The 18,971-nt window shown below is 30.9% G+C and overlaps 1 protein-coding gene across 1 annotated transcript; it reads left to right on the forward strand.

Annotated features, from left to right (window-relative positions):
• Positions 1 to 2,655: 2,655 nt before the first annotated feature.
• Positions 2,656 to 14,966, forward strand: LOC145038619 (beta-glucosidase 46-like). The gene is made up of 12 exons (XM_078986922.1): positions 2,656 to 2,954; positions 3,037 to 3,103; positions 3,213 to 3,271; positions 4,782 to 4,857; positions 12,424 to 12,498; positions 12,594 to 12,681; positions 12,804 to 13,056; positions 13,146 to 13,261; positions 13,392 to 13,647; positions 13,898 to 14,000; positions 14,282 to 14,390; positions 14,600 to 14,966. Exons 1-12 carry the CDS (start codon positions 2,793 to 2,795, stop codon positions 14,811 to 14,813), a joined length of 1,578 nt encoding a protein of 525 aa, XP_078843048.1. The 5' UTR covers positions 2,656 to 2,792; the 3' UTR covers positions 14,814 to 14,966.
• Positions 14,967 to 18,971: the final 4,005 nt, after the last annotated feature.

Genomic DNA, 18,971 nt, shown 5'->3' on the forward strand with positions numbered 1-18,971 from the left:
TAATTTGTCTTAAATAATCTATACTAATAAAACTAATTAATATAAATTCACAAATGAAATTCATTAAATAGAAATAAGAATTCACAAATGGAAGGTTTACTATATACATTAATTCAAATTAATTAGTATGAGGTGATATTTAATAGGTGAAAGTTGAATAAAAATGAAAAAAAAATACAAAAATGACTAATAGAAAAAATAATTTTAAAATTCTAAAAAAATAACATGTGTAAAATTCAATAAGAAGTTGATATTTGATAAAATTATCTTTATTTATTAGGATAGATATTTATAAATATTAATTATTTAATAATATGTTAATGAAAGTAATTTTTTATAATTTAAAGGAAACATGACAATCTAATTGATGGAAACTAGTCTATCATCTATCATATAAAAAAAAATAAAAAAAAAAAGTTAATATGTTTTTAAGCAATTATATGATTGAATTGAATTTATGTTTTTATTCAAGGGTAAGCAAGATATTATGGACGGTTCATGCTAAAACCGTCTGGGGCCCATCTCGTTGCTAAATCATGCTACACAATCCGCAATTTAAACGTGTCATATTTTGAATACATAACGTTGTAGCTAGATGCAGAAAATAATTTGGTTTATTTAATTCAATTTATTATTATTATTATTATTATTTTTTAAACGACAAACTATCATAGTTCTAATCTAATCTTAAATATCATGTATGTCTCGTAATGAGACTTGTAATGAGATTTGAACGTATAACCTTTCATTTGAGAAAGTCATTCCTTACCACTAGGTCAAAAGTCTTAATAATTTGATTTATGAATATAGAAATTAGGTTAATGATTAATGTAATAATAAATTATAATTTTTTATATATAAATTGTATGTGTGAGCTTCATATTTTAAATATGGAAAGAATAAAACATAGAGTAAATTACACGAATGGTCCCTATGGTTTTGAGTAATTTGCATGTTTGATCCTTAACTTATTTTTTTAACTCGGAAGGTCCCTACTGTTTGTTTTTGTTACGTGTTTGGTCCCTACTATTTGTTTTTGTTACACGTTTGGTCCCTGTCTTACCCAAAACGATTATTATTTAAATATGAAAAAATAATAGGGCGGGTAAGATAAGGTGAGAGGGGTGGGGTTGGGGGTCTGTTTATTTAAATAGATTAAAAAGTCAAGGGTAAAATAATCTTTTTTATGTATGATAGGGACCAAGTGCGTAACAAAAACAAACAATATGGACCTTCCAAGTTAAAAATATAAATTAGGGACCAAATACGCAAATTACCCTAAACCATAGGGACCATTCGTGCAATTTACTCTCATATTAATTGCAATTTGTTAACATATTCAGTTCATTTAATACATTATATATATATATATATATATATATATATATATATATATATATATATATATATATATATATAAGTATTATGTGACTTTTTAATACATTATGTTATCATATTCATTTCATTTAAAACTTATAAGAAATTGGCATATAATAGAAATGATGTTCATTTATTAAAGTACTAGTTATGAGACCTATATATTATATGAGTTAATTTAAAAAAAAAAAAATTTAAATATAAATGTCAAAATATTTGAAAACTTTGAATCTATAAAAAAATAAGAAAAATATTAAATTATTATAATAGAAATATTGTTTAACTTTTAAATTTAAACAAATACTAATTTAAATAAATAAAAGAAGCTAATAAGCTTTAATTTTGAATATTTTGAAAATAAAATGTAAGTTTATTAATGATATTGATATCTATTTATTGTAATTATTATATTAAAGTATTATGTCAAATTTAATAAAATAGAAAAAAAAAAAAACTCAAAAAATGACATATTGAAAAAAAAATTAATTTAAAATAACCGCAAAATAACATTTGATAAATTCAGTAAGGGTGTGATAAGTGACAAAAAAAAACTTTTATTTATTATAAATGATAGATAAATAGATATTTATGTATTAATAAAGAATTAGATATAAATAAATTATTTAATTAACTAAATTCTCTATTAAAACAAAGTGAACAACTATTTCACATTTGCAATTAAATTGCTAACACCGATGCTCATTTTCCCTTCTTTTTTTAATTATATTTTGAGTAAATTACACGAATGGTCCCTATGGTTTAGGGTAATTTGCATGTTTGACCCTTAATTTATTTTTTTAACTCGGAAGGTTCCTATTATTTGTTTTTGTTGCACGTTTGGTCTCTGTCTTACCTAAAAAAAAACTATTTTGCTCCTGATTTTTTTAATTTATTTAAATAAACACACTCTCAACCCCACTCCTTTCACTTTATCCTACCTATCTCATCATTTTTCCATATTCAAATAATAGTTTTTTTAGGTAAGACTGGGACCAAGCGCGTAACAAAAACAAATAGAAGGGACCAAACGCGTAACAAAAAATAAACAGTAGGGATCTTCCGAGTTAAAATAAATAAATTAGAGACCAACCGTGCAAATTACCCAAAACCATAGGGACCATTCGTGTAATTTACTCTTATATGTTTTAAGTCCCGTCACCATCAGGAAATAGAAGACGCGCGAAAGAATCAAAGAATGGACCAGCTAATCATAGAACAAATCCTATGTCTATATAATTGGCACTTTTACAGGATATTTTTACAATGTGGTTTCCTATTTTATGCTACATGGTTTTTGAAATATACATGTTGCTTTCCTTAATTTTCGTATAAAAACCTTAACAAGTTTAGAAATCCAAAACATCTCAGTTACACCTTCTCTTTGGTTACTTCCCTACTAACTTTCAAGAATTTTCATGGTATACGCAATAGCCATGTTGTTCCTTGTTGTGTTAGCGGCATATTCATCAATCTTTACGGCATCACATGAATTCACTAATATTTTAGGAGCCAATTCCAGTTTATCGTCTTCATTTCCAACAAACTTCTTATTTGGAACTGCATCCTCTTCTTATCAGGTTCTGTCTATACCATGGATTTTTCGCAGATTTCTTTTCTTTTTTACATATTTATTTGATGGATGAGCCACCATATTGACAGTTCGAAGGAGCTTATCTTACTCATGGGAAAGGTCTCAGTAACTGGGATACTTTCTCACATAAACCTGGTAATTACGTATATGTCTTTTAGTTGTATAGGTTATATAACTTTTCTTTAACTTTAATACTGTCCTTTCCATATTAATATTATAATTATGAGATTTGGTTCTTTTGCAGGTAATATCGCTGATGGTTCTAATGGAGATATCGCGGTTGATCATTACCACATGTATCTTGTAAGTATAGTGCGTCATGGTTTGACCTTAATTAATAGTCAAATTGCAATAGAACCAAAGAGTAATGCAAAGAATTGATCTAAATATTTTCGTAGGTCTTGTTAGAAACTCAAATTGAAATTATGTATTAATATGCTTGTTCAGTTGTTCTTAGTCTTGAAATTTTTTTAGACCACTTACAATATCTACTAGGAAGATTCTATTGGTGTTCGATTGCCTTGCTTTTATTATATTTTGAGGTTTTCTATAATTATCCCCTTTATTTTCCAATTCCACCTTGATTTGATTTTTTGTTTTTTGTTAATTTTTTGTTTTTTTGTTTTTTTTTTTGCTTTTTTTTTTTGTTTTTTTTATTATTTTGTTTTTAATTTTTTTAAATTTATTATTATTATATTTTAATATTATTATTATTATTGTTATAAATTCCGTACAAAATTTTAACATTCGGACGACATTATAAATTCAAACGACTATATAAAATCGGTTTTTAAATTTTTTTTTTATATTTTAATATTAATATTTTTATTTTTATTATTATTAAAAATTGTGAACGATATTTTATAAATCGAACATTATAAATATGAACGACTATATAAAATCGGAACAAAAGCAAAGTTTGTCCCTATTAATTATGAATCTTAATTTTTATGATATTACAATTACATGGTGCGTTATGCGGATTGAAAACATTTAGTTCAACACTATATAATGCTTCCGATTTTATATAACCATTCGAATTTATAATGTCCGATTTATAAAATGTTGTTCGAAATTTATAACAATAATAATATTGATATTAAAATATAAAAAATTATTTAAAAACCGATTTTATATAGCAGTGCAAACTTATATTATCGTCCGAATGTTAAAATTTTGTACGAAATTTATAACAATAATAACAATAATAATAATATAAATAAAAAAATTAAAAAATTGAAAAACAAAAAAAAAAACAACAAAAAATAATATCAAATCAAATGTCAAAATTTTGATTTTATTAATTTTAAAGAGATAAAAATGATTAAATTTTAGCATCGTTTATGTACGGGTTGTATTGGGACGCACCACCAGATGATATGTTGTGACCCATGAAATGATGAGGGGCAAAAGTTCAAAACCTCTCATTTTCTCCTGCGTTTTGATGCTACATTTTGACAAAAATGCAAGGCCTTCATTGAATAGCTCCAAAACTAGAGTAACTTATGGGACGCCTTGGCATTCCCAACTAGGGACTCAACTTGTATCAGTCATTGTTGGAGTTCGTTGGCATTCACAATAATGAAAGCCAAATTTAAATTCGGTATAAGCAAGTGTTTTTTTTATTTTATTTATTTTAAATGTTTGTTTTATTTTACTTTTTTGTGGAACCCGCAATTTTATTATAAGATACTCACTAGCAAGTCACTAGTGAGAGTCACATATTACATTATAATTTCTTTTATTTTACTGAATTCGATTTTTGTTCAAAAAAATATATAGTTTCTAAAGTTGTGTCTTTATGATAATACAGGAAGACATTGAGCTTATGGAGTACATCGGAGTTAATACCTTTCGTTTCTCCATATCATGGGCTAGAATTTTACCAAGTAAGATGTTATTAAGTAATATTCGCAAGACTTGTGCCTACGGAGTAAACATCCAAACAACTCGTATACATATCACTTAAATTTATTGCTCCCGACATGGTGACATTGGAGAGCTAGCTCGTTTTCATTTGATGGAAATAATTTTTTTTTGAAACGGAAAATGAAATAAATAAAAAAGAAAACACAACCTAGCAAGATATAGCGGAGCATAAAAGAGAGCATACAATAGAGTTTAAGTAGTTACAAACATAAAAAAGGAGAAGCTACCCAATCAACCCATTTAATATCTTTCTTTGCCCCCTTGTGTTTCCACCAAGAAAATACCATAACTATTACATTATCAGCAATTATAGTAGGGGGAATCTTGGCATTTAGGAATATCCTATTATTACGACTCCTCCATATCCACCATAGCATACCATAATAGATAGTCAAGAAAAGTTTGCTCTTTTGGGGACAATATCCCCAAGAGGCGGCAAAATCTAGAATATCACTTGTTAAAATAAAATGTCGATCATTAATTCCACACCATTATAGAATCCATTTACGAGTGATGCGAGCTCCTTGGCACCCAACTAAAATATGATCTGAATCCTCCACAATTTTATTGCAATATCCACATATATCATAATTGATTGAGACTCCCCTCGATTTCAGTGCCATCGTCGAGGGAATGCGACCCATACTAGCTCTACATATGAAACAGTGACCTTTATCGGGACCATTTTTAGCCATAGAACTCTGGGACTTAACGAATAGGAGGGATATATATCGAGTTTGGATCGAATGAATTTAGTTGAAAATTGGCCATATGGAGCCAAGTTGCAGGTCCAAGAGTCATCCAAACTACAAGGGGAGAATGGAGCAATCACAGAGATGAGTTGAGATATGATAGGGGTTAGTCCGATGACATTAATGTCTACACTCCAATTCCATTCAAATCCGTTTGAATTTATGTGATCCGTCACTTTACATTTTTTTAGTACACTCCAGTTGATATAATTAAGGAAATCTTGTTTTAAGTGACATCCCACCAATCCAATCATCTAACTAGAAAAGTGTGTTATTTCCTGATCTGACCACCTTTTTTATCACATCATTGACCTGCAATCCAAATTTCTTAATATCTTTGTTGACTCCAGCAATATTGTTCCATACACCTACACTGCTTTTACAAGATAAGTAATTGGATGGCTTATCTACCAATCGGTGAATACCCATAATAATACCAACCAATAATGACTATGGATTATGACGTAACCTCCACCACCATTTTGTCAATACGGCGATATTAAGGGACTGCAGTGATCCAACTCCCAACCCGCCTTTCTTCTTAGAGGCAACTACATTATCCCATGCCACCCATCTTATTTTTGAGTTGCCATATTTACCACCTCCCCAAAAAAATCCTCGTCATATTTTTTCAAGAGTTTCAATTACACCCACAGGGACTTTAAATAGTGACATGTAATAGGTGGGGAGATTTCCTATGATGACTTTAATTAATGTTACACGACCTCCAAAGGATAAGGTTTTGGATTTCCATAGAGACAACTTAGAATTGAATTTATCTATGATTGGTTTCCAGTGCTTACACAGATTCATATTAGCCCCAACTGGAACTCCAAGTTATTTAAATGGGAGGGAGCCTGGTTCACAACCAAGAATACGAGCCCAATTGTTTATATCATTAACCGAAGCCACTAACCCAAATACTTTAGACGTGTGAAAACTTACTTTTAACCCAAAAGACACATGAAAGTATTTGAGAATTCTGGCAAGACTCTTAAGGTTGGACTTAGACCATTCCCCCATAAGTAATGCATCATCCGCATAGAATAAGTGTGATATAGACGGACCACCATTTGGAATCTTCAACCCCGAGTACGTTCAAAGATTGCAAGCTGCCTTTAATGTCACGTTCAGTCCTTCCATTCCTATGATGAAAAGGAATGGAGATAATGGATCCCCTTGTCTAACCCCCCTTTGTATGTCAAATTCATTAGTGGGGGAGCTGAACCGTAAAATATCAGATAATAAGAGAATTTTTTTTATCTTTATTCTTTTATGATTTATACACGATAACATGCAAAATAAAGACTATCCTGCATTGCGGCGGTGCCAATCCGTCTTGTTTTATGAATTTTGAATATTATATTGATAAAAATTTTGACATCTGAAAAGCATTGATTTAAAAAAAATTAAAAATAATATTACCGGCTACATATACTATTGTCGGCGACAAACGTGTTACCGGCAACAAAGTATTATTGCCGACGTGGTTATTACTGGCGACACATATTTTTAGTAGCGGCATTTTGAACAATAATGACACGGCAATATCAACGACTTTTTAGCGGCGGCGTGTTGCCGCTATTGCTTTTACATGCGATAAATCAAACTTTTACCGAAGAATTTTGTCGCCGCTAATAGCCCTTTTTCTTGTAGTGAATATATACTGTGGAAATGAAAGCATATTATATATGATCAAATTCATACATAGTAAACTATAAATTTGGTCACTATGGTTTACTAATACGTGCAGTTTCAAACCATTTTTTCATGCAGAGATGATTCAAAATTGAGACATCGATGCAGAATTAATCCCTCGAGTTAATTGTACAACCAAAACTTCCATTAAGTCTCACAGTTCTTTAAAAGCCAAACGTATTTTCTTCCCTTTACATATTTTTCCTTATTTATTTTATTTAAAAAACTATTAATCTATTAAAATATTAATCAATTAAAAGAAATATATTTTTCCTACAAATTACACATAGGGAATCTTCTCATTCCATACTCTTTTTCTTCAGAATCTCCTCTTCCACCATCACCGCCAACAATCAGCAGCACCAGAAATCATCACTAAAAGGTGGTGAAATGGTTGTATATACCATCCCCACTCTTATCCCTACTAATAATCCATCATCCCCTACACCTGCTTTCATCCCTTTTGAGTTTCGTTTGCCTCCTTGTGCCAATTGGGATGTCGATTCCCCCACCACACCTCATCAATCCCATCCCTATTGTCTAAAACGGCCAAGAACTTGTTACCGATCTAGGGTTTATGAATGTGATAGTCGGATGAGGAGGCAGTTAATCTAGGGCTCAGTCAATGAAGGCGGTAGTCGAAAGAAGATGAAGGCTCAGGTATCTACAACAGGAGAAGATAAAGGGAAGAGATGACGTTCTTGATATCGTGCATCTATCCTATTCTCCATTCATGTTGTTTTCAGAAACCCATAATCAATTTGGTTTTCTTTTTATTTTACCAGAGGTTTGTAGATCTGGAAATCATGTTTTCTAAGTTTTTGTTTGCAGATCTCAAAAACCCAATAATTTTGTTTTCGTTTTCATTTGTATATCCAAATAATTGAGCTTGTTAGTTTATGATTCTAGGGTTTTCAATTATTGAGTTTGTATATATATATATATATATATATATATATATATATATATATATATATATATATATATATATATATATATATATATATATATTGTAGATATGGGAAAATATGGTATTGTTATTGAAAGTTGGGAAAATATGGTCCTGTTTAAAGAGCTTAAATACACTACTCAAAGCCTAATGATTCAACTGCACTAAATGTATAACAAAAAAAGACTAAACCTCATTCTATAGCTCAAAACTCTTCAATTTGACAAAAGAAAAACTTGTCAAGAAGTCAACTGCCAAGGTCAAAGTCAACAAACAAAAGTAAAAAATTCAACTCCTGGTACCAGGCGCGACACGTCCTCTTTTGGGCGTGTCACGTTTACTACAAGACAAAGTTGTCATGCTTTAGATTAAAACAGACGTGCATCTGAAAAACCCTAAGGTGTACCATGACCCCCAACAGACACATCGTGTCTGTCCAGATTCATCAACTAAATTCGACTTAATCCATTAAGTCCAAACTTTAAACTATCATATTTGACCACTAAATGTGTAAATGGATAAAGTTTTCAAATTTATCGATTAAGACATTCCAAACATGCAATATCTACACTTTAATGCTAAAAAAGAGATAAATGACCATATAACTTGCATGGCTTAAAGGGAAGTCACAAGATCACAAAAAGGTCCAAAGAGCTTTCTAAAGTACTTAAAAGGTTCCAGAGTTCTCTCAACTCCAAGAACACAATCAAACATGACTAAAAAGTGCAAAAAACAACATTTCACATGATCACAAGAACTAAAGAGAAATGTATGAACTTTATAGTCACAAAGGTCCATAAATGATGTAGTTGTTCTGGATCTATATTTGGATCTTCCTTATAAGAAACAAGGTAAAAAAATTTATGTTTAAACTTCACCAAAAAAAATGAAGATATAAGCTCACAAATGATCCAAAATCACAAAAACAATAAAAATGAGGCTAGTATTTCTCAAGAAACGTTCTAAGGGCGCTGGAGGCTGAGAATGAACAAACCATAAGGGTTAATGGACTTTAAATACCCCCAAAATGCTAATAACATGATAAGCCCATTAGACCAGAGACATGCTACATCTTCTGATAAATCAAACAAAATTTTAGTTTTTCAACAAATATGATTAATGGCTTCCTACTTGGCCCCAACCATCCACACTCATTTAGACTATAAAACCACCATTCAAGTAATGGAAAAACACCATTGCAAAATAGGGTGTTACACAATGGTTTACCATGTGTCATCCAACTTATACATATATAAAGTTTAACTAAAACACTAAAATGTTTTTCCAAAAGTTTAACTTACATTATTTGCAGTTAACAGGCTAAAACCAACCAACATGCTTATGATCAACACCATTATTCTTTGTAAGACTGTTAGCTACTATCAACATAACTTCTAAAAATTATAACAACAAACACAAAAGAAAATGATATCATGATATTTTCAACAACATTTGAGAAAATTAGGCAAGAAATAACACTTACTGATGGAAATTTTATTTCAACAATTACATGGGCATTAAGTTGTACATTAACTACGGCCTTAACATTTTTTGCACCTACGGTTTGATAAGGACTATCTAAAGTAACATTAATCAATTAAAAGTAATATATTGAAACCCTAACTTTAGGAATAAGAGTATCGACACATACATGAGAGTCTTGATGTTGGGTTGATCGTCATAGACATCAAAGAGGATAAGAGTGGAAGTTGATGCCTCAAAAAGAAATCCAAGTCATCATGTTGTTGACATGAAGTCGAGTACCTAAAGTCGTGAAGTAGCAATGATGGGGATGGGGTCGGTAAGAATTAAAGATGATGGAGGTGGTGACAGTTAGAATTAACGATGATGGGGATGGGGGTGACATGACTCAATGATGGTGGTGAGGGTAGTAGGATTCGACGATATTCGGGGTGATGTTGCCAAATGTAATTAGGTTAAATAACTTAACAATGGAAGGAAAAGGCATCACACAGGGAATGAAAATTGGAAGGGAATAAATTGCCCCTCGAAACAAAATATTAGAAGGGAATTCATTTGGTTTAATTATGCAGGATAAAGCTAAACACACTTATAAATGTTTTGAATGTGGTTATATGGAAACCACACCAATAAATTCTTTTAATGGTATGGTTCCATATTTTATTAATGCGAAAATAATTTTCGGGTTTTTTTAAAGATGTGGTTTTTGGCTACCACCATACCAAAAAAACCTATCACACTGGTAAATATGTTTTGTACAAGCGAAGATGAATAGATGTTATTTAACCTAACAATAAAATGATACCAATTTTTGAAATAATTAAAAGATTGAAATATTTTGGAGATAATAATTAAATGGAGAACAAATTTTTTTTTCTCTTTTCCTTTTTTACTAATACATGATGACATGCAAATTGTTAAAGATAGTCTCTAGAATCCATTGACCACCGACTTAATCTCCCTATTCTAATCTCCCTATACTAGTAAAATAATAGTACTTTTATCATGTGTTACCTTAGGCCATCCCCAATGAGGGTTTCATGAAGAGCTCAATGGATAAAAAATGGTGAGGTGACATTGAATATGTAGTATTTAGCATTGTGGGTGAAGTTGAATGAATGGGGGGTTTAATTCCCATTTTACGGTGGAATGGAATTGCCTTTTTTTATTTTGTTTTTCTTTTTGTTTTTCATTCTCAATTTAGTACAAAATATATATTATTATATTGAAAGTTAATTTTTTTTTTTTGTAAAAAAAAACTATATATTATTATTTTTTGTTTTATACTTCATTTTATTTATATTCAATAATTTAATTTATTAAGTTAAGTCATATTTTTTTTATTCTAAACAATAAAAAATATATAAATCCTAAATATATTTTAAAAAGATAACAATCTTATTTGTAACTTTTAATTTCTAAATTATAATCTTTAATTAATATTTAGTAATCGTAACTTTAAATTTCTAATTAACGTAATATTCTGGTTTTATTTATTAATACTATTTATATAAAAAAAAATTAAAATGATGATGTGACAATCCATTGAACCCTTAAGAGTTTAATAGAGTGTAGAGTTTAATAGGTTAAATGATATAGTTAGTAGAATGTTGATGTGATAATCCATTGAACTCTTAAGAGTTCAATGCATTGGAAATGACCTTATTAGACCTCTTAATTAATATCATGTCATTTGTCAACCTATTGATTCTTCATTTTTAATTTCAAATTTTAAATTTTCTCATTCTAATTATATTACATTAATAACATTAGAATAAAAATAAAATAAAATTAATACATATTATAAGGTGATATAATTTAATATATTTATGCAATGATTCTAATTTTATATAACTAAAAAACTATCTCTTAATTAATAATTTATTTAAAATAATTAATTAATGATTTTAAGTTTTTACTATCAAAATTTAATTAATTTTATAACCGTGATTACCATGGGTTATAAACTAGTAAATAAATAAGTTTATTCTTTTATTGACAAGTGTCATAATATTAGAAGTTCTAATTAATATTATATACTACCTATCATTCCATATATCAACCTATTAATTCTCCATTTAAAATTTAAAATTTCTCTTTCTAGTTACATTAATTAATAATTGATTTTTAATTTCAAATTTTAAATTTTAAATTTTAATTATATTAAATTAACATCATTAGAATATAAATAAATATATATTATAAAGTGATATAATTTCATGTATTAATTTATATCCATTATTATAATTTTATATAACTATAAATAATATCACTTAATTAATAATTTGTTTAAAATAATTTATTTGTAATAATTTATTAATAATTTTGAATTTTTAATATTAAAGTTTAATTAATTTTATAACCGTGGTTTTCATAGTTATAAACTAGTTTCTTTATAAATAATACACTTCACTTTATATATACTCCTTATTGCCCTCAAATAGGGTTATATAAGGCCACATAGAAAAGTAATACATAATAAATAAATAAATAAAACTTTTTCATAATATTGTGCAAGTAAATTTGCTTTTGACCACATCATTTAAGTGAAATTCGATTGGTTATTTTGTTGGTTAAATGGATATATGATATTGTATCCAGTAGTTTTCGAGTGATTTATTGATTATTCGTTTGTTTTCTTCTAGAGGGAATTTTTGGAGATGTTAACATGGCTGGAATAAGGCACTACGACAATCTCATCAATTCCTTGCTAGGAAAAGGTTGACCCATCGTTAAAAAGAGTGCACTTTTAGATTTTGTCCAACCAAATTCAAAATTATTAAGATAAAAATGTTATTCGGTATGTTTCTTTTAGGAATCGAACCATTTGTGTCATTGACTCATTACGACATACCTCAGGAACTTGAAGATAAATATGGTGGTTGGTTAAGTTCCCAAGTCCAGTAAGTAACAACAATTCATTGTTGGGTATACGTATATCTAAAATTCTTTTCATAACCTAACTTCTCTATAATATAAAATTTTATCTTTATACATAGATAGTGAAACAGTGTTTCTTTTTCAGGAAAGATTTTGCATATTATGCAAATATATGTTTCAAATACTATGGGGATCGGGTCAAGCATTGGGTCACCTTCAATGAACCAAATGTGGTTGCCATTCGTGGTTATAGATCAGGGATTTACCCACCAGCTAGGTGTTCTGGTTCTTTTGGGAATTGTAGCTCTGGGGATTCTGAAAGGGAACCATTTATAGTAGCTCATAATATGATCCTATCCCATGCTGCAGCAGTCGATATTTATCGGACTAAATATCAGGTACTCTAACCCCATCGAGTATAACTAAAAAAGAGATCGACATAATGTGTCATTCAACTTGTTTTTAATGACTTTTCATTGGGTTTTAGGGGAAACAAAACGCCAGCATTGGGATTGTTATGAATGCTGTATGGTATGAACCCATTAGCAATTCCTCAGAAGATCGACTTGCTGCTCAGAGAGCTCAATCTTTCTACATGAATTGGTGAGGTCACAATTTCATGGGACAACATTTGTAGTGTACTATTTTTATATAGTTGCATGCTTGAAATACCCTAGAAACAAAAAAAGATTACAACATGGATGCCCTGAATCCAATTTAATTTGTTGTTTAGGTTCTTGGACCCGATTATATTCGGAAAGTATCCTCAGGAAATGAAAGATATTCTAGGATCTTTATTACCCCACTTCTCAAAAGATTACTTCAAGAAGCTAAAGAATGGATTAGACTTCATCGGTGTCAACCATTATACAAGTTTCTATGTCAAAGACTGTTTACACTCAACATGCGAACAAGGACCTGGAATTTCCAAGACAGAGGGTTATTATCTCAGAACTGCTCTTAAGAACAACGCTCTAATAGGAGAATCTGTACGGAATTCCTAATTTCACTTCACCTTCTTTGTGTCCAATGAAAGTTGCAATAATTTCCTGATTTTTTAAATGCATACAAAGAAATATCATCAATTTGTATGGAAAGAGATTAGCATGGATAATAAGTGATTTTAACTTTGAAACCTACGTAAAAATCATATGATTGAATTTTTATTGGGACAGAAGGAGAAAGGTCCATTCTAGTGCTGATAGGAGATTCAATTTACTTGTTTTTTGCGTTATGCAGACTGCATTGGATTGGCTTTATATTTATCCCGAAGGAATGGAGAAGATGGTGATTTATCTCAAGAACAGATACAATAATATACCAATTTTTATCACGGAGAATGGTGAGCTATTAACTTATATGATATATTAATATGCACCAATGTTCAACATGTGTGAGGACATGAGACCAATTAACGGCTGTCCCAGGAAAAAAAATCCGAAGTGTTGGAAAATTTAAAATATAGACATGTTTTCTTTTTATTTAATTCATAAATTAAGTGCAACATATAGTTACATATCATTAATTCAAAATTTTTATTGAAAAAAATGAGTGAAATGTGTGAAATTTCTATGTGTGTCATAATTATGCTTGTGGTATGTGTGGAATGTGTGAATATTTTAGGATTGGGCGTGATGAACCAGCCTGATTCAAACGTAGATAGTTGCCTCAACGATGACAAACGAATAGAATACATGAAGAGCTACTTGGATGCCTTACTTTCTGCAATAAGGTATGTATCGCATCCATATTCCTTTTTTTTTTTTTTAATTGCAACAATCAGTTCTTCACTCACATATATAAAGTGCTCGAATCTTCATCAAAAATGTCTAAAATACCATTCCATAGATATATTATTGTGCCAAAATTTAGTATTGTGATTTGGAAATTTCACTTTTAGTCATGTTTTTATTGTATCTTCTTGGTTATAAATTTAATCAGGAAAGGAGCTGATGTTAGAGGTTACTTTGCTTGGTCGTTGTTGGACAACTTTGAGTGGTTATCTGGATACACAATAAGATTTGGGCTTTACCATGTTGACTATCTTACTCTTAAGAGGACACCAAAAACATCAGCAAAATGGTACAAACAGTTTATTTCAAACTTTACAAGGTTTGAAGATGCAACATCGTATCACATGTTGATGAAGCAATGAGTTGGCATTGTATGGTATGGTTAACTAGCTTGCTACCGGTAATATGCAACCAAATTAAGTAGTTAACGCGTTGTTTCATATGTATATAATGTGTACCCTACAACGAAACCAACATAGAGCATGATAAATCCATGATTCTAGTTGCATTGGAGATCACCTATTGCAAATATTGTACCTATATATTAATTGTACCTTAATTTTACGCCTAATAACAACGTATTTACAATTATTTACCAATAATAAAAAAAACTATTCTCACTTCTTTATGATAATAGTATAATGAATAATAGCAATATACTTATATATTTTTAATTTATACATAAGAAAAACATACTTCAATGGTATCACACACCTTTCAAAGGTATTTATCTCTTGTGGCTAGTCATACCAAACAATGCAGTGCATATATGTGAACCTAAAGCCAACTAAGACCATGTGTCACACTCATCTTCAATCATTCATATTTCATTAAGGACACTTACTCATCTTCTCCATCTATCATTTGTCCATCTATCATTTCATCTTTCAAACTATAACATGCTCATTTTTTTTTTATCATTTAACATTTTCTTTATTTTTTAAGACAATTAACAATTCTTATTTTTAAAATATTTAGCATAATAAATAAAATAAAAATTATATATCAGATTAATAATAATTAAAAAATTTCATTAATTTAAACTAAAAAACTACAATTTTTTTTAATAAAAATAATAGATCACTCCTAATTTAAATAACATAACCCTTATATATATATATATATATATATATATATATATATATATATATATATATATATATATATATATATATATATATATATATATATATATATATATATATATATATATATATATATATATATATATATATATATATATATATATAGACACACACACACATTGTTATGGTTCTCTAAAATCGCATCACATTTTTAACATTTTTGTCTTTTCTGATATCCCTCTCATTCCATGCTCCACTACACAGGTTCTTAGTGATCCTAACTGGAAACCTGCCATGGATAGTGAGATGATGTCTCTTAAATCTAATCACACATGGGATTTTGTTCCTTGCTCTCTTCATGCCAACATCATTAGATGTTTTTGGTTATATCGTCACAAGTTTGACATTAATGGAAAACATGATCGTTACAAAGGTCGTGTACGTTGTTGCTCAAGGTTTTTCTCAATAGCCCGACATTGATTTTGATGCCACATATACATGTTGTCAAACCTGCTACTATTCGTACTGTTCTTTGCATTACAACTTCTAAAAACTAGCCCATAAATCAGCATGATGTTAAAAATGTTTTGCTTTATGGTGATCTTTCTGAGGAAGTTTATATGAAACAACCTTCTGGATATCTTGATCGTACCCTCCAAATCATCTTTTTTTGCTTTTGCAAGCCTCTCTATGGCCTTAAATAGGCACCTCATGTTTGGTATCAATGGTTTGCTATCTTCATCACCACTCTTAGCTTTAATTGTAGTCACTCTGACTACTATCTCTTTACATATCATCATGGATATGATCATATCTACATACTCTTATATGTTGATGATATTATTCTCACCCTATCCTTGTCCTCCCTTATATCTCAGGTCATTTCATGCCTATCAAATGAGTTCCCTATGACAGATCTTGGCCCTCTCACTTTTTTTTGGCGTAGCTGCTTATCGATCCAGGAATGGTCTCTTTCTATCTCAGTTTGCTTTTGCTTGTGACATCCACTCTCGTATATACATGTTTTCTTTTAATACGTGTTTAAACCCCATGTTCCAGATTCGTTTAGCTTTCACTTATCATGGACCAAAGATGGAGTTTTGGGAAAAACTTTATGCTACAATGTGATGCAAGGATGCCCATGATGTAACATCAAATAAATGGAATGCATGTTTATTGATCGCCACCGCATGACATTAGGTTGGTCACGACATGGCAGCAGTTCTAGCCTAAGTCCATGATTTCTAGGGGTTTCTTTTTATTTAAACCTCATTGGTAGCTGTTCTTGCCCAAGCCCATGATTTCTAGGGGTTTCTTTGTATTTAAACCTCATTATATTGAATCTAGCGCTCCTTATTAGCATCCATCACCCTCAAACCCCAAAAGGCCTAACCCTAAACCCTCTTGGTGATTCTTGGCTTATTTTGTGCTTTTGGTAGCTTGAAGAAGAAGAAGAAAGTCTCTAGTGTGTTGATTCAGCAAACAAACATCATCATCGATCTCTTGAGCATTCTTTGGGCTCTTGTAAGTGATCAAGTTTCAATCTTTTGGTGCCTTTTCATCTAGATATTGGTTTTATGTCATATTTTGCTCCCTTTCATATGGTTTGTATGGTTGGAAGAGATAAAGGTTGAAACTTTATGGTTTCCCTATGTCCCAAACATATTTTATCTCATAGATCTAGGAAGAGGGGGTGATTTATGAATCTTGCATGAAATCTAAGCCATATCACATTTTTTACCTAGATTTGGTAAATGACATGCATGGTGTATGCATGTCAATAAACTTTACATTTATAAGGTTCATTAAGATCCCTAAAGTGCTTTTTGAAGTTTTAGGTTGAAGACTTTATTCACTAATTATGACCTTGGAAAGGACCAGATCTGAGCTTTGGAGCTCTTAAAATCGAAAGAAATCAGATTAAGCTCCATTGAACTGTTCAAACTAGTCCCTATGACGTGGCCTTATGCTGCCACATTATGGCAACTGGGAAATCTTCTCCCGTCTTGGCATTTATGTACCCACGATATAGCTAAGGAAGATCATGATGTGGAGCACCATCGTTGGCAATTTTTGACTTTATCTTTCATTGTTGAATTTACACTTAGGTTGACTTTGGTTCTTGATGGATGGATTTAGTGTGTAGACTATGGTTGGATCTTGTATGTTTCGATAGGGGTGTCGTAGCATTTGTTGTGATGCCTTGAACTATGGTTTAGCTGATTCGTGAGTCAGGTAAGTCTTCTCACTATACTCGTGGGTCAAAGGCACCAATGTCATCCTACTGGATTGTATTGTGTAGATGCATGATGTCTTTGTGACTTTTGATGATATATTGGAATGTTCTATGCATGGAGGGGATCTGGGCTCAGAGTTAATATGGACTCAGGGTTGATACATACTTGATGGAGCTGATCTGGACTCGGAGTTAACATGGACTCGAAGTCAATATCGACTCGTGGTTCATACGTGTTTGAGGTTATTGCGGAACTCATGCAACTACATGTTGTTATATATGTTGTATATGATATTTTAGGGAACTCACTAATCTTTATGCTTACAGTTTGTGGTTTAAACATTTTTTACGTCGTTCCAGATCTAGAGGGAAGGACCCAAGGTGATCGCACCGCATCCCCCAAAGTTTATTATGTATTGGCTAGTTGGATTTTTACTATTATGTTTAAAGAAAACTATTAATTTTTGTAACATTCTATTTATTTAATAAATTAATAGATAAAAATTGATGAACAAATAGTTTCACTAAATCCATATTATTTAGTGGATTGTTGGTTTTGAGGAGCCGAATGTTATAATTTGGATTATTCGGGGGGTTAAAGTGTAGTTTCGGGATTTGTTTAACAAAGGGTTTTAGAAGTCAGTGGGTGTTTGGTATTATTGGGACTTATTATGTAAGGATTTATGGAGGCAGGGGCTGATTGGTAACATTTTGGACTTGATTTGTAAAGGGTTTCAAGAGGCAGTGTTAAAAGGGAAAATTATGGCCTTGTTTCAAAAGGAATAATACAAGGAGGGACCATAGTTGTTATTATGGGAATGAGTTTGGATGGTATCGGGTATATAAGCTACGAAACCCTAACCCTAACTAGACCTCTACAGCCACCATCGTCGGGACTCTTTCATCTGCCAACCCCTTTACTTGCTCTCAGACGCCGCCACCACCACTCATGTTGCTGGACGTCGTACGCAGATGGGGAGGAACCACCGTGACCAGTCGAATGAGCCTTGTTAGAGGAGCTTCTATCGTTATTAGAGTCGTAGGGACACCAAAAGCGTTGAGACCCTCCAACTGCTGCCATGGTGAGGTGATCGCGACTTGGTCGCTGCTACACCGCCATCGAAACCCTACGACCGCAAGCACCACCGATGATGATATAGCCAGAGGATCTAGAACCTCGCTACTGCTACACCACCCTC

The sequence above is a fragment of the Lactuca saligna genome, chromosome 4 (genome assembly GCF_052625555.1).
Source record: "Lactuca saligna cultivar CGN05327 chromosome 4, ASM5262555v1, whole genome shotgun sequence".
NCBI lineage: Eukaryota > Viridiplantae > Streptophyta > Magnoliopsida > Asterales > Asteraceae > Lactuca > Lactuca saligna.

What these genes read in the sequence shown, in the direction of transcription:
- LOC145038619 (XM_078986922.1), top strand. Translation starts at nt 2,793, where the DNA reads ATGGTATACGCAATAGCCATGTTGTTCCTTGTTGTGTTAGCGGCATAT. An exon ending in ATCATTACCACATGTATCTT is followed by an intron (nt 3,272 to 4,781) that starts GTAAGTATAGTG and finishes ATGATAATACAG; the next exon opens with GAAGACATTGAGCTTATGGA. An exon ending in TGGTTAAGTTCCCAAGTCCA is followed by an intron (nt 12,682 to 12,803) that starts GTAAGTAACAAC and finishes TTTCTTTTTCAG; the next exon opens with GAAAGATTTTGCATATTATG.